Below are 16,863 nucleotides of genomic sequence, written 5' to 3'. Positions count from 1 at the left end.
TTTCTATTACATTCTCTCTATTTTGTGATTTCAAACATAATAAAAATATGTGAATGGTGTTTTTTTATTAATCCTGTATTATTTTCTGTACTTTTCTCATTTCTGACTCTGTGTTACTGCTTCAAGAAGAAAAATTAAAGATAACTATTTCTCAGATTTCCTTTTCCCCACAGTCATAAAATAGATAACTATATGAGAATTTAGACTACATTTCAAAACAATGAATGTGAGGTTACCAAAGAAACTGTGCTTGTACCTGATGTTTTTTGTTGCTACTGTTTTATTATGTGAGCTAGAAAGCTGAAAATAACAAAGAGAGTTAATGGAAAAGTTGATATTTTTTCACAGGGCTTTTAATTATTTTTATCTGGTCCTGATTTATTCCATTTGAGCCCCAAAGTACTGTCTAATTCTAGGAAGAAAGGTCTAGAATATGTCTGATAAGATGGTTGTAGTTGCTTTGGGACAGAAGAAACAAGAGGGGAAAACAGCTTTGAGGGACAGTGTGGGTCAGATCAGAGTCCCTTCAGAGTCTGGGTTGTCAGCTCCCAAGGTGAAATGGTAATGGACACATGCTGTTCTCTTAAGTTAATTTTCACCTGTTCCCAGGTCTGCTTGTTTGTCTTTCTTCACTCATGTACTGATGATTTGTATACAAATAACAAAACACACACACCCATGTATACCCATTTCTTGTGCAATTCCATGAGTATCAGGTACTGTGCTAGGTTCTTTGGTAAACACTTTCTTAAAGATCGAATAAAGGGAGCAAAAGTCATAACATATCTGCTCTCATTTTTGTGAGAAGCAAGAATAACCATGCAGTGACAGAATCAAGAGATGAAAAGCAAAGCTAACTCCTGTATTTAGTAGGGAATACCGCCCCCCCGCCCCCCCCCCCCCCCACACACACACTTCTTCTTTCCTGGCTGCTATTGTAGGAAAGATGGGAAGTGCTGCTTCTCCTAGACCGTCAGAAACGATTCCACTTGTACTCCTCCCGTGAACACTTTTCTGTATTCTCACACAGGCGCTATCCTGACTGCGATTGCATCAACTTTGGATCATGGTTTATAATGTCCTTCCCGGCTGCCATTATTATTCTCCTCTTGTCTTGGATCTGGCTTCAGTGGCTTTTCCTAGGATTCAAGTGAGTACATATTCCATGTTAATCAGATCTTTATTTATTGGTGTCTGGGTTCCATGTTCTCAGCCCCTCATCCAGGGCTTTTACACCTATTTCACGCATGCTGCATTTCTGCGTTTCTCTTTCCCACAAAACTGATACATATGAACACATGCATTATATGGATACTCTAGAATATCATCTGTGGAAGAGAGTTTGTGGACAGAAACTCTATCTTGGTCTCCTCTGATCCTAAACCATTAAGATTAATAAGCCAGAAGTACATATGAAGCTCATTATGGTGAGGACTTAGCCCACCTGTTAAAGCAGAATTTTAAGAAATTTTGCTCTTATCTTTGGTTTAATGTGTGGATTTCCTCAAGCTATCAAGTAACTTTAAACTGTAGCATTCAGAGCTTCCTGTTTCATCCTAACATTGTACTAACATTGACATGCCCTTGAAAAACTAAAACAAAAATCTGAGAGCATGCTCCGTGGAAAGAACATTGGATTGAGAATCAGGAGACCAGGGACAAAGTTGTGGCTTCTCACAAGACAGATGAGTGATCTTTGCAAGACTTGACCCCTTCTCAGTCTCAATATCTTCAACTAAATCAGTAGAATTTAACCGGAAGATCGGCAAGCTCACTTGCAACACTGTAATTCTAATATGGATGGGCCCTAGTTGAATATAGAGAAGTCAAAGTAGGAAACACTGGTCAATCAAGAGCCAGAGAATTTGCAGATGTTACCTTAACTGCGACTGAAATTAGTGGTTCATAAGTACCAATGAGTTACATGACTCAAATGCCTGGCAGCATTTAAAACTATGCAGGATTCTACAGCAAGATCTAAAATGCTGCTTCAGAGAGTCAACACATATAATAATACCCATAAAGAAAGGGGAAAGGACTGTTTATCAAACCTTCAGGAATTTTTTCATGGAAAAATAAACCAATTCAACTTCATTTTTTTTTTTTTTTTTTTGGCTACCCTGAGAGGCATTTCCGCAACCAGGGATGGAACCCACACCCCCTTCAGTGGACGTGCGGAATCTTAACCACTGGACCTCCAGGGAAGTCACTCAACTTTATAAGGTTTTCTTTAAATAACTTCAAGGACTTATGAATGAAACAGCATGTTATTCACTGCAGGGGAGCCTGAAGTCAGCTTTCTGTACTTCCTCTGAATAGCCAAACACTTCTGTGGAGTCGTGTTCCATACCCGTGCCCACATTTCCCAAGCTTCATCATGTAAGGACTCATATTCTTCCCTCTCCATTCCTCTTCCTGGTTTTTCTCCAGAACTGCCAGTTTTGTTAGTAGTGGGGAGAAAGTACTGATGGTTTTTTGAACAATCTATTTGTCCAGATTGCGGGAGCAGTGTGAGGCCGCGCTCCCGCTGGAGCCAATGTGTGAAATGTCACTGCCTACGGCAGGTGGGCATCAGAGGGAAGAGGCCAGCTGCATACTAAATACCCCTTCCTGGAAATCCAAGCCTTTGGGGGTCTATTCAATTGCGCAGGTAACAACACAGGATGCAGGGGACTCGAATCCCAAACCAAAGGAGAAGGCATCTGGTCTCAGACCCACAGCTGTTTCGATCTTTTTTTGCTACATATAATGACTTTATAAAATATGTAGGCGAACTTATCATCATTTTGAAGTGGCCCACCACTTAAAAAGGAGAAATTAAGAAGATAATGGGCAGAGGCACTGAAATGTGTTTCTCCGGGAGGAAAAACATCCTGTGAAGTGCATATATTAGCCAAATCCATAAATCATGATCAGTGGCATGTTGCAACAGTCCCCTTGCTGTCCAGTGTTGGTTACACATGGCACAGATTTATGCTCCAGCTAATTTTTCAGTGTCCTTTTCGGTCTGCCAGAGACCTCCACAGGTCTGGTATTCACCTCCAGAGGTTTTAGATCAACAAACAGAAATGATCAGCCCCTCCCCTGGCAGACCACCAGACATTCTGATGAGCACATTGGGTGTTAACACAGTTAACTCACCCATTATAAATGACCCCAACCTATTTGGGAAGTGAAGCTCATCTGTCAGTGCCACGGGATTTATTTCAATGGAGAGGTTGATACATTGTCATATGCTTCATCAGTTCCACTGCGAAGGCATTAACCTTCATTTGTAGCAAAGACGCTTTGGATTTTGATTTAACTATTGATCGTCCCCAAGCAAAGTGACAAAGTACACAGGCAGTCTACTGGGTAGAAAACAGTTTCTAAGGAGACTCATCTTTTCTTTAACTCTACTTTTTTTTTAAATTCTATTGATGGCTCTCAAGGCGGTCCACAGATTAGTTTCTTTTAATGGTAGAATTTATATTCTGACAAGAGGAAAAATTTCAAGACTGGCTAGTCAATCATTTAATGGAGGCTATAAAAATTAAATATTACTTTTTTGATCTTAAATGCAACAATAATCATCTAATCATGTTCACTGGGGGGGAGCGGTACATGTGGGTGATAATGAATATGTAGGATGGATGACTTAAGAATTGAGGAATTTCTGCCCCTACAAAGGTAATAACAGTCCAAACATATCTGAGTAACAGAACTGCAGAAAAAGAAATATAACGTCTCTTCATGTGATAACTGCCCTCCTACCACAGTCCTCATCTCATCTACTCTTTCATAGCCATGCTTACCCTCAGCAATTTTACAGAAGAATATGTCCTTGCTTCCTTTCTTTTTTTAAAAACTGCTTTATTGAGGTATGCTTGATATACAAAAAAACTGTAGCTACTAAATGTTTACAAAACTTACTGTGTTTGGAGATAGGCATACACGCATGAACCCATCATCATTATCAATACCATAAACTTATCCATCACTCCCCAAAGTTTCTCTCTACCCCTTTTGCTCTTCCCCCCCTCATTTGTAATAAAACTCTTCACTTAAGATCAACGTTTTTAGCAAAATTTTAAGTATATAAGGCCTTATTGTTCATCATAGTCTCTATTTGTGCAGAGATATCCAGAGCTTGGAGGAGGGCATGGCAACCCACTCCAGTATTCTTGCCTGGAGAACCCCACGGACAGAAGAACTTGGAGGGCTATGGTCCATAGGGTTGCAAAGAGTTGGACACTACTGAAGCAACTTAGCACAGAGGCATCCAGAGCTTACTTATTCTGCATAACTGAAACTTCGTACCCTTTAGCCAACATCTCCTCATTTTCCTCTTATCCTAACCCTTGGAATACACCATTTTACTCTCTACTTCTATGTGTTTAACTATTTTATATTCCACATATAAGGAAAGTCATGCAGTATTTGCTTTTCTGTGTCTGACATTTCATTTAGCCTAATGTTCTTCAGGTCCATCCTTACTGTAGCATGTATCGGTGCTTCATTCCTTTTCATAGCTAAATAATATTCCACTATATATGTGTGGACTAGTTTTTATTCTTTTTTCTTATCCATTTGTCCATCCAAGGGCATTTGAATTGTTTCCATATCTCGGCTGTTGTGAATAATGCTGCCATGAACATGTGAATGCAGATATTTCTTAAAAATGTAGATGTCAGTTCCCTTTGGATATTTACCCAGAAATGCTTTCCATACCAACATATAACACAATCTAACTGAGCTACTCATACATTCCCAAAGATAATCCAGAAGAATCTGGCCAGTTTTCCATTTGTTTCTTCCTCTGGAGGGATATGTTTAAAATCAAGATTTAGAGCAACACTTCACAAAATGCTGTTCAAGGTTTTGAAGACCCTGGACTTCAGGATAGAAGAATTAGTCATAGGAGAAAGGGGTCACTAAAAGTAAGCAGCTAAAAGATATAGAGACTGGCAGTTACTGTTAGAAGTAAATTGGAAGATGATCTGGTTGATGCCATTAGGACATAAAGAGTAAAGAAATGCAAAGGAAAATGTAATAGAATTGGTTTTATTTCTGAAAACAGATCTAGTTTGGACTCTGTTTATGATCAGTGTATGTGACTTGTGTGCCTAGAGTATAACTGGAGTTTAGCATATTGTGTGAAAATTGATGGATCTAACAACCGTCTCATAAGCCTGACAAAGCTAGAGTTAATGAGTCAAGTGTTTACTGTGTATGCCAGTGTTTAGAATTACTGCCCCCCAAAAAAATACATGTTACGGCCCCCCACTCTCTAATAATTCTCACTAGTGAGATAAAACTTTTGTATGAAAATTAACAATCACACTTAAGAAATATATTAAAATCTTTAACCAGTCAGGTAAGTAATAAAGTATTAAATTAGAGATGAGTGGTACATAGCAAAATTCCAGTGATGCCAAAGAACTTGGAAAAGGAAGAGCTTAGCAGATGATGTCATGGAAGGTATGGAATGACAGTTAGGCATCAAAAATTAAGCAAACCAGGAAAAAACAGAAAAGAGGGGGGAGGAAATTCAGAGCAAGAGGCAGAGGTATAGGCAAAAAGCACAGGTTTTTGTTATTAGTGGGGAGCTTGATATTTTCTGACACTTTCACACACATATCTTCTATAAAGGGAAAATTCTTTGCTTAACAAGCTTAATTATCCTTTTTAAATTAATTAATTTATTTTAATTGGAGGATAATGACCTTACAATATTGTGATGGCTTTTGCCATACATCAACATGAATCAGCCATAGGTGTCCATGTGCGCCCCCAAGCCTGAATCCTTTTCCCACCTCCCTCCACACCATATCCCTCTAGATTGTCCCAGAGCATTGGCTTTGGGTACCCTGCTTCATGCAGCAAACTGGCCACTGGTCATCTGTTTTACATATGGTAATATATATATACGTTTCAATGCTGTTCTCTCAAATAATTCCACACTCTTCTTTTTAGCTTTAAGGAGATGTTCCAATGTGGCAAACCCCCAACAGCCAAACAAAAAGCCTGTGCTGCATTTATTAAACAAGAATATCAAAAACTTGGGCCAATAAGGTAAGATACACATGTCCGTAGACACAAACACACCGAGGGATGCAGCTTATACTGCAAGTATTTGTTTAAAGACAAATATGTGCATAATTGTCTATTGTGCATTTACTACACTTGATAAGGGCCCCAAGTGTTCTAACCTTTATAAATATAACTCCACATGATAAAATACAGACCATGTCTAACTAAAACTTACCAGATAGAAGGACAAGAAGCTGAAAGGCCCACGGAGGAGTAATGCCCCCTTAGAAGTTAGAACTGCAGATTCTCTTAAATAATTGATACATCCGATTTTTATAGTGTTTGCCTTCTCCCTGACAACAGTTCAGGGAGCTTCTACAAATGTTCCGACTGAGAAAATAAATGAAAGGATTGGAATTTTCCCACAGATATCAAGAAATTGTGACCTTAGTCCTCTTCATTGTAATGGCCCTGCTATGGTTCAGCCGAGATCCTGGATTTGTCTCTGGTTGGTCTGCGCTTTTTTCAGAGTAAGCATTACGTGTTATATTTGTCACCTCCTGTTTTATACTCTGCTTTTCTCCTAAGTGGTTCCTATGACTCTGAAAGACTGTATGAGATTTGCTTTTCTTCCTTTCCATTGAAAAGGTTTTTAAAATTATAATCTTTTCAGGAAAAAAACAGTGATAAAGAATGAAATTTAGGGTAAGGCAATAAGCCCAGGAACCAGACTGCCCTGTAACTAAAGATAAGGCTTCTTCAGACAAGACTATTTTCTTCCTTACAAAATTAGAAGGATAATTTGCAGGAAAGCCATGTTTTAAGATGGTCAGGAGTATAGACCTTGGAGTCGCACTGCTTCAGTTCTATTCTTGGCTCTTCCACTTACTTTGGGCAAGTCACTTACCTCTCAGTTTCTCCATTTGTAAGCCTGGGCTAATAATGGCACTTAGAATAGAGCTGTATTCTTCCCACAAGAAGTGCAATAAGTGTCTATTATGTGCACTGAATACCACTGAGGGCCTCTTAATAACCTGATATGAGTTCATATTCTGTGATTTTTGCCAACCTGTTTTTATTTCTATGAAGGGTTATTTATTTAGTTTAGATTTTGTCTTTTCCTCTGTTGATGTCCGTTTTTGTATTATTTCCCTATAAATCTATGCCTGCCCCTATTTTATAAATAAGGAATTCCTGAATAAGCAAGAAGACTGATTTACAAGCTACTGTTAGAAGCTGGGTCAGAGTTAAGTTTATCTGTCAGTGATTTATATCCCAGCAGACACTGCTGAGTCATGTGAAGTGAGGGGGAAGATTGTAGAATAATTTGCTAAATTGAGGACCATCCTACATGTCCATATAAATACCTTGGTTTGAGATTCACGTTTCTAAATCTGTGTTTCACTGAAGTCCTCTGTAGCCTAAATTCAGCAGATCTATGATTTGAACTTCCTGTCTCAACATCCCCCCACAAAAATCCATGTAGTGGGGATAGAAACTAAAAACGTTTGAGTCAAATCTATTCTGCCCACACGGATTGAAGAAATTCTTGCATCAGAGCCTTCTGGTTACATAGGTATTGCCAACACTTTTCAAAGCCGCCAAGTGTGCTTGCCAATTCCTGGTGAGCACACAAGTGCACCAGTGCAGCGAGGAGCATGTTTTCAAGGATCAGCTGCAGCTTTATAGGCTTTTTCTTTCCATTAGGGTGAAAACGTCTCATTTCAAGAAGTCTAAACAAAATCCAATCACTTATAGCAAGCTGTTCGTAGCAAACTCTTGTTTAATAGTTTGATTAAACTTTTTGGTTTTGTAATAAGACCTAGACCAACAGAAAAATAATTGTTCCCCCTTTTAAAAATGCCACTCCCATCATTCTAGGTGGCGAGAGTCCTAAACACCAATGTGTAAAAACCAAATGAAATCAGACAACGGCTAATAAAAACCAGGCAGAAACCCCAATAGGAAATTCAATATAATCAGTTTCTAATTCTCCTCCTTATGGGAGGAAAATGTAACTCAGATGTTTTGTCTGTAGTAGGAAAACAAAGTGTATTTGCTTTGAGGAGGCACCCATGTTGTCTCAAATTCTGAGAGAAAACAATAAGAAAAGAAAAAAAGCTTTGAAAGAGGAAGAAATTTGCATATATACATCTAATTGGCAATTATGTTTTTAAATTGCCAGAGCAAATAAAATTTACTTAAGCTTAATATTTTGTAATATTGAGACAACCTTAGTTCATAATAAACTAAATATAAACTGATAATAGCTTAAAAAGTCTTTTAAAGAGCAGTTATTTCTGTATTTGTGGTTTGATTTTATATGAAGTATGTATACTCTAGAATATATTTGTAATGTAGACATTTTAGACATTTAGAGTTTCCAAAGCTAGCATGATAAATCAAGATTTATTGCTACCACCTCATGTTTTCATTCCATCTGTTTGAACCTAGAAAGATTTCAATATGTCTTTTCATATAAAACAAAATCAGATTACATGATGCCTGACCTAATTTGGCAAAAATCCAACAAAAATTATAACTGAAATACAAGAAATAAGGAACTATAAAATAATAAATATTGGTTACATTTTTAAAATAAATTATACCAAGGCAGCATTTCACTCCACAATGAAAGAAAATCTATATTTAGGGGGAAAGACTGCTTTATAAAATTGTCAGACTGAATAAAATAATGGATTTCTTTGATTATCTAGATTAATCAAGTAAATTACAGGAATAAAGAGCCTCTTTACTATGTGTGCACTGCTGAGTTACAAGGTAGTAGAATAATCTTAGGGTACAAACTCTGCTTTTCAGATTCAAAGATTCAGTAATTAATATGCTGACTTTTAGAACTGGTTTTTAATTATTTCTTCCTGTTTCATTCATATCTGGTCTCCAGGTGCTTCTTAACTGTTGGGGATTCTGGAAACCTGTCTTACTTGCAGGAATGGCCTGGTATTTCTAAGACCCATCTGTTCCTGAATAACTCTTAATTTTTATAGTGATCATCTATGAGCATCTCAAAGCCATTCTGATAATTAATATTCTTGATTGAGTTTCATAGGGTACAAAGCTTCAAATGAGTCAGTTTCATTGGTATGATATCGCCAGGGCCTATAAACACAGAAGCAGATGTTCTATCTTAGAAAAACAGATCAATTCCTTTTCACAATTTACAGAAGAGTTTTAAAAGACTCTGTAAACATCCATGCCTTGCCACAATTCAATATTAGCCTTTTATAGACAATCATGTAGGACTTGGCCTATTGTTTCAACCTCAATACTTTTTCAATATGATTAAAAGAAATAATCCAGAGAAGAAATTATTTACCAGATCTGTCAGCTTTACCTGAAAGGGAACTTTTGGCCTAGCATATCAGCATGTGTAAACCTGATTTTTAAAAATAAGGAGACCTGTGGAAATAATGGGGATGTGGTCTGAGATTTCCATTTTCACTAAATTTCATTTTTAGTTATGAATCCATAGATTTTAGAGCAGATTATCCGGAATAAATAACCAATACCACCACTCCTACTTCTATGCTGTTAGCATAATCAGTTGATGCTTAGTTCATACAAATCCTTGATGGCATTTTTTAATGCACTCACTTATCTTTTTCAGGTATCCCGGTTTTGCTACAGATTCAACTGTTGCTTTACTTATAGGACTCCTGTTCTTTCTTATCCCAGCTAAGAGATTGACCAAAACTACACCTACGGGAGAAACTGGTTGAGTATTATTTATAATTCTGAATGAATTTGACAGAAGAGCAAAAGTACAAAATTCCCTTGGTTTCAGTTAACACAGTAGATCAGAAGGAATGGACATGAACACAGCTGCTGGTTTACATCTCCTGTTTATACACTGCAACCCCTGTTCAGACTTCACACTTCCTCTCCTCATATGAAGGACCATCTTACTTTGTAGAAGTGAGAAGTAGATTTCTTTACACACCATGGTTAGTTAGAATTCTACTATGGGTGATACTCTTTGGTCTATCATAAGTTCATTGTCCTGGTCATAATCAGAATTAATCTTACTATTGACAAATACAGGAACAAGAACTTGGAAGTTATACTTTAAGATGAGCCTTCGGTAATAAATGCTGAGGCTCTAAAAATGTGAGGAGTTTCAAGGGAAGGGTATTTACAGCCTCATAGTAGCCTTGGAGAAAATGTACATAAACCCCACGCTTAGGCTAACCATAACCTGGTGTCACAGAAGAAAGAGACCATATTCAACGGAAGATTTCATTGTCTTCATAACACATGGACAAGAAAATGTGTCTGCTTATTTGAGTATAAATACACACACACTTCTCATCCATGCCTATGCTTTATACTAACACAACACGTTTTGGGTGGTCAAATTCCAGTGTTGTCAATATGGGAAGATGGTTTAAAATTGTTTGGAAATAGGCTGGTAGAATTGTGGGGTTTTGTTGTTTATTCCTTCATTATTGATTGATTTATCTGGTGGGATGCAACTGGTTGCCAAGCTGTTGGACTGGCCCATTTGATTTCTTGAGTCAGAATAGATGAGTGACTGATGAGTCAGATTTCTAGGACGTGATATATGTAAACAGTATAGCGTAGAAGTAAATGCCTTTGTTCTTCACTTGAGACTGCTGCTGCTGCTAAGTCACGTCAGTCGTGTCCGACTCTGTGCGACCCCGTCCCTGGGAGTCTCCAGGCAAGAACACTGGAGTGGGTTGCCATTTCCTTCTCCAATGCATGAAAGCGAAAAGTGAAAGTGAAGTCGCTCAGTCAGGTCTGACTCTTCGCGACCCCGTGGACTGCAGCCACCAGGCTCCTCCGTCCATGGGATTTTCCAGGCAAGAGTACTGGAGTGGGGTGCCATTGCCTTCTCTGCCACTTGAGACTAGCATATCTCCAATGTGTTATAAGAAGGTTGTGTAATACAGAGCAGAGATTCCTATGAGACGCCAAGGTCTCTGACCATTGCAATCAAAGCCCTAAGGCCTAGTAGAGTGTTCTGCATGGCTTAACTTCTCTGACCCCTGCTTCTGATTCCTCCTCTCCAACATCCTCTCCTCATTCTTTAACTTCTCTTCTCCCTGATAAACTGATTCACATCAGACTGAAAAATGCAAGATAAGACATAAAACAGACTTCCCAGGTGGCTCAGCCTAAAGAATCCACCTCCAAGTGCAGGAGACACAGGAAGATCCCCTGGAGGAGGAAATGTCAATCCACTCCAGTATTCTTGCCAGGGAAATCCCATGGACAGAGGAGCCTTGTGGGCTACAATCCACGTGGTCACAAAAGAGTTGGACATGACTTAGCAACAAAAGAACAAGAAGACATAAACCATTCAGTTTTACATGAGAGGAACAGTCAGAGATGTTAGTGTTTAACAGGATATATGGTCTTAATTCAAGCAGGAAATACCAAAGTTTCCATCAACAGTGAGAGTTGGTTTGGATTAAGTTTGTGGGAAGGAAACAGGAAGAGGACTTCTTAGTAATCTTAAAAGCATACCATGTTGCCTGATATACACAAAAGTTAAATGGGCAGAAAACCCATGTTCATGGATATTATTTCTAAGCAAATCAATGGAGTTATTAGAACCCAAATATCAAGAGAAATCCTTGTGATTATTGCTTTATGAGCATTTTAAGGGTTTCCTGAATAATAAGGAAGTTATTTAATCTGAACTTTAAATTATTTTAAACTGAAATTCTGGTGAATCTATCATGACCCTCCTCATGATTTGAAAAAAATAAAATGTTCAAATAAATATGGGTGAATGATAATTATAATGTTCCACAGATGCTGTTGTATCAATGGTGGATTGCAGATAGCCCAATACACTTGTTACTCATGGTAGGCAAAGATGTTAGTGTAATGAATGAATGAATAGTATTATATATGATGTTATCATTTATCTAATTTTTTTCTCTAATAAAATGCAAAGGAGTTTTCCAAGTTATGGCATTTTTCTTTTCTTATAATATAATGTTCTACCTAGGCCAGGTGGAAATAAAGTCCAGATCAAGTTCCCTATATAAGAATAATACAGAAATATTGAAAACTTTATATGAGATGGCTATTTATGATAATAAGACATGTCATATTGTAATATTTAAGCAATGTTTAACTGTAGGACTTTTGTTTTTCAGTTGCTTTTGATTACTCTCCACTGATTACTTGGAAAGAATTCCAGTCATTCATGCCCTGGGATATAGCCATTCTTGTTGGTGGAGGGTTTGCCTTGGCAGATGGCTGTGAGGTAATACTCTGTGTCTAAGATACTTAGCAGTTAACTAAGCTATTCAAAAGAAGGACACAAGGACAGTCAAGCTTTTGGAATGCTCAACTTCATTCTATCATTGTAATGATGCAGATTACAGTAGCCAAGCAGTAACTATACCACACAGATGAGGTGAGTCCAGAGTTCAAGAATTTCTGTGAGCATAAATCATCATTTTTATGGTGTCCCAGCATATCAAAAGAAAAATAAATAGAATTCTTAATCCATGAAATAGGATTAAAAGAGAAGCTTAATAAGAAAAATAACATATAAAAGTCATTTATACAAAGACTCCTTGTTAAACATTTTTTTTGTTTATACCCTTATCTCATGATGAATTTAAGTAGCTGTCAGATTTCTCTGCAATTATGTACTATGCTAAGTTGCTTCAGTCATGACTCTTTGCGACCCTATGGACTGTAGCTTGCCAGGTTCCTCTGTCTATGGGATTCTCTAGGCAAGAATACTGATGTATATCATGGTCCTAATATTTCCAAAGTAGAATGAGAAACAATAGAACTGTATTACATTACTTGTTACATATTAAATCCATTAAAATTATTTCATACATGAATACTCAATGAAGTCCAGGAAGAATTTCACGTAGCCATGTTTAATATTTATTATGTCTAATTTTAGGAGGGCTTCCCTGGTGGCTCAGCTGGTAAAGAATCCGCCTGCAGTGTAGGAGACCTGGGTTCGATCCCTGGGTTGGGATGATCCCCTGGAGAAGGGAATGGTTACCTACTCCAGTATCCTGGCCTCAAGAATTCCATGGACTGTATAGTATAATTTTAGAAAGAAATGAAATCATCATGAGAAATAAAGTTGGCTATTTCTTTGGTCCATCATCTATGCAGCTGATATAAAGTAAAAGTCTGGGGAAACCTCTGTCCCTTGAAATTGCCCTAGTTATAGGGTTGCTACAAGAAGAGTATCTTCCCCCAAAATTCCATGAAAATTCTCTGCTGTTTTATTCTGGACTTAGTAGCCTACTGTGAAACACTCAAAACTCATGAACATTCCATTTCCTTGTTCAGCCATCAAAGTAAAAGCAATGGTGAGAAAAATATCATGTCTAGCCCTTCAGTTTCCCAAAAGTTAAATTTTTCTGTTTTTCAAGACAAATAACTACCCGTTCTGTTCTATTCTTGACAGTCTAACGAAAGACTGTGTTTTGCTTCTGACTTTATTGTCAGTTTTTCTGTATGAGATTTCGATACTGAGCTTTCAGCAATTTGGTAATACGTGAAAGTCTTAAAAATTGTCTCAACTCTGAGTGCCACTTACGATATTGTTTCAAGTCTAGATTTGACTTGCTTCATAGACTGTTCAAGTACAAATGATGATAGTAGACGACAAAGACACTTTTCTACTAGTTCAGTAGTAATGAGATCTGGTTTCTCAGAATAAATAACTTCCATTCCTGTATTGGTTAATTTGAATTGTGAGGAAATCAGAATCAGCAACTCTAGTATTGATGTCAATATGTTCATCTCTCTTTCTCAGAATATCTGTCACTCAAAGTGGTTTTGAAAGCATTGGCCAGACCCTAGAATTGCAGAATCGAAGGAAATGATAAGGTGTGGACTTAGTCTGATTCACTAGACTCTCTCTCTGGAAGAAGTAGGAAAACCTTGGAAGGGTTCTACTTGGCTGTGGAAATCCTAGCACAAAACCTCAGATTTCTATGGGATGCCCAAAATCACCCTACCTCTGAGTGGTCAGCTTGAAGCCATGAGCAGGATGATATGATCTCAGTGGCTTCCTGAGGTGAAGGACTGTATGTGATGTAATCTTTTCCAACTGCATCTAATCTTACCTAATAAGATTAGGTAATCTAATTTTACCCAATACATAGGTAAAAATCCATTATTTAAATATTGATATATTTAAAGAGGAATCTGTGCTAATATGATTTAAATGGTAAACAGTCTTTTTCATTGAAAAAAATCAAACCCCAAACAAAAATGTCAAAACTAGAAATAATGTACATAAATCTAGTTATCAGATCTGGGGATGTTTTTGCCATCTTCCGATCTTGTCATTAGAGCCTTTCTGATGTCCATACTACTTTAACGTGTGTGTACAAATTCACACACGCAGGAGCTCAGTGAAATCTCACAAATGGAGGACTGTCCCTTCCATTTGTAGGATAAAAACAGAATAACATATCTGTTCATCTGAGTGTGATTGATTTTCCTGTATTATGTACAGCGTATCCAAGATCTGAACATCAGGCTTCTAAAGAACCCACTGGAAGCCACAGGAAATGGAGCAATAATTATTTGTACATTCAGAATTCTAAAAAGGATGATATGTCAAAGTAATGTGAAAAGAAAAGAAAGAGGTTTTCAGACATGCAGAGACTAAAGAAATTTACTTTCCAGGCACCAATTATCAGCAAGTTACAGAAGATGTGGTCCTGTGGGCCATCAACACAAAGGAGTTAACAAGACAGGATTCCCACAGCAGAAAGAGGTGAAGGGGACCCATAAGTAATCTAGTGAATAACAGTAAAGTAGATAAGAGCAACTAGTCCCAGTGTAGCAAGAGGAGGATATACTCCAAAATCAACATCTCCATCAGGGAAAATGAAAAAGAACAATTAGCTGAAATGTCTATGTGAGGAATTTTCTTCTTTTACTGGAAAGTGTACTGGAGGATTAGTGATTGCTTAAAAAACTAAGCAAGCAAAAGAATAGGGAAATCACTTCTTGGAAAAACAAACAAAAACTAAAACAAAACAGCTAAAGCAATCACAGTACACTAAGTGGCTCAGTTGTGAAAAGTATTCATATGATCATAATGGCAAACTTTAAATACTGATTTAACCTAAAATGTTGATATATGAATTTAAGGGAATGGGGAGCAGGGACAGGAAATATATGTATAATGGAAGGTTTTAGAAAAGTGAATTTTCATGTACATATTAGAACATCAGTGTTCCATCCCTGGGTCAAGAAGATCCCTTGGAGTAGGAAATGGCAACCTGCTGTAGTATTCTTGTCTAGAAAATTCCACAGACAGAAAAGCCTGTCAGGCTATAGTCCAAGCCAGTTGCAAAGAGTCAAACACAACTGAGCAAGCACACTTGTTCCAAATAATGTCTAAAATTGAAAATTTAGAAATATGAAAAAGTAGAATTTTGTAAAATAGCTATCATAAACATAAACATGGGAATAAATAGCTAATGTGAATGAAAGTTGTTGCCTCTGAGGAACACAGCTTAAATGTGGGAAGAGGAAGACCAGAAAGAATACTCCCTTTCTTAAAGCCCTGTAGTACTACATGGTTTTTTTATACCCATATATAGTAATTAGATGTAATTAATATTTAACTGAAAAAATGAGGGAAGACAATTCAAGCTTCCTAAAGCATTTTAGTGGTGTTAAAATAAGAATAACTAAGAACTTCACAATGTCATAGTCACCTAGATCTAACAAACCACAGAAAAATGTGAAAGATTAAAATGTTAATTTAGAAACTGAGTCCTTAGGTCAAATAATGCTTTTTAATATATTTAAATTGTCTGATTAAATGAATTATTAATGAATAACACATATTGCAAATTTGTTTTTTAGGAGTCAGGACTATCTAAGTGGATAGGAAATAAATTATCTCCTCTAGGTTCATTACCAGTCTGGCTAATAATTCTGATATCTTCTCTGCTCGTCACGTCTTTAACAGAGGTAGCCAGCAATCCAGCTACCATTACCCTCCTTCTTCCAATACTATCTCCATTGGTGAGTATTTCATTTATCCTATTTATTCTCTTCATGAAAGAATAGTGTTCTACTTTGCATGTCCTCATATTGTGGTGTAGAATCATTTGGGGCTTGAATGGGTCCCTGTAGGTAACTTACAAGGTGGTCCTTATTTGCATTCATATTTTCTTAGGAGACCTCAACTCAGGAGAACTCTTTTCTTCCATGTTCAAGCAGCAGGATCTTAAGAGAACCATCTACCTTCCTTCTGCCCATAGTTTTCCTTTACAGATAAATGGGAGGGTCAACTCAGACCCTTTCCAGCTCTAGAAGATTTTGGGATTCAGTGCTTCCTGACAACTTTCATATTTAGATCTCTAACTTCTCCCTCTAGAAGATGTCTTGATGTTTTGAGAAGCACTTCATATAAGTGATTTGCAAGGGAATAAAAAGCCAGATTTACACCTCGGGCTTCAAGCTTCAATGTCTCCAACACAGCTCTGTACAGTTTAAGAAGAATTTTAAAAGATAAGTAAGAAGTAGATTTGCAAAGATAGAGAGGGGAAAACTGTCTCTCTTCTCCACAACTAGATGGCAATTAAGAGAAATAGCTTCAAGTAAAATGTTTTTCTTCCCCGGGCAGATGATTTTGGTGAAAGGAAAACACTTTAGATGCAGAAAGATTGCCCTTCTGGAATTGTTCTGCTACCAATTCAAGGTGCAGACATTAGCATTCTTGAGTGGCTTCAAATTAGAAAAGAAATGTAGGCAAGAGGATATTAGTGAAATACAATTTGGAATTTTTCTGGGGTTTATCTCTCAACAGGGAGCAGTTAAATAATTAAGAATAGTAGTAACTCTTCT

The 16,863-nt window shown here is 37.3% G+C and overlaps 1 protein-coding gene across 4 annotated transcripts in view; it reads left to right on the top strand.

Moving 5' to 3' along the window:
- Window positions 1-16,863, top strand: part of SLC13A1 (solute carrier family 13 member 1) — a 110,843-nt gene that overhangs the window by 60,862 nt on the left and 33,118 nt on the right. For 2 of the 4 annotated variants that reach the window (XM_061165703.1, XM_061165704.1), the window contains exons 8-15: window positions 1,031-1,150; window positions 2,128-2,223; window positions 2,320-2,379; window positions 5,956-6,054; window positions 6,441-6,542; window positions 9,641-9,747; window positions 12,162-12,271; window positions 15,877-16,038. In XM_061165703.1, the coding sequence (XP_061021686.1) occupies window positions 1,031-1,150; window positions 2,128-2,223; window positions 2,320-2,379; window positions 5,956-6,054; window positions 6,441-6,542; window positions 9,641-9,747; window positions 12,162-12,271; window positions 15,877-16,038 (856 nt within the window). The remainder of the gene's footprint in view (window positions 1-1,030; window positions 1,151-2,127; window positions 2,224-2,319; window positions 2,380-5,955; window positions 6,055-6,440; window positions 6,543-9,640; window positions 9,748-12,161; window positions 12,272-15,876; window positions 16,039-16,863) is intronic. The other 2 variants (XM_061165705.1, XM_061165706.1) reach the window with 2 other exon arrangements.

Source organism: Dama dama, chromosome 18 (assembly GCF_033118175.1).
Source record: "Dama dama isolate Ldn47 chromosome 18, ASM3311817v1, whole genome shotgun sequence".
Lineage (NCBI taxonomy): Eukaryota > Metazoa > Chordata > Mammalia > Artiodactyla > Cervidae > Dama > Dama dama.
Note: the sequence above shows the minus strand (reverse complement) of the source record. Positions and strands in the feature narration are given on the sequence as shown.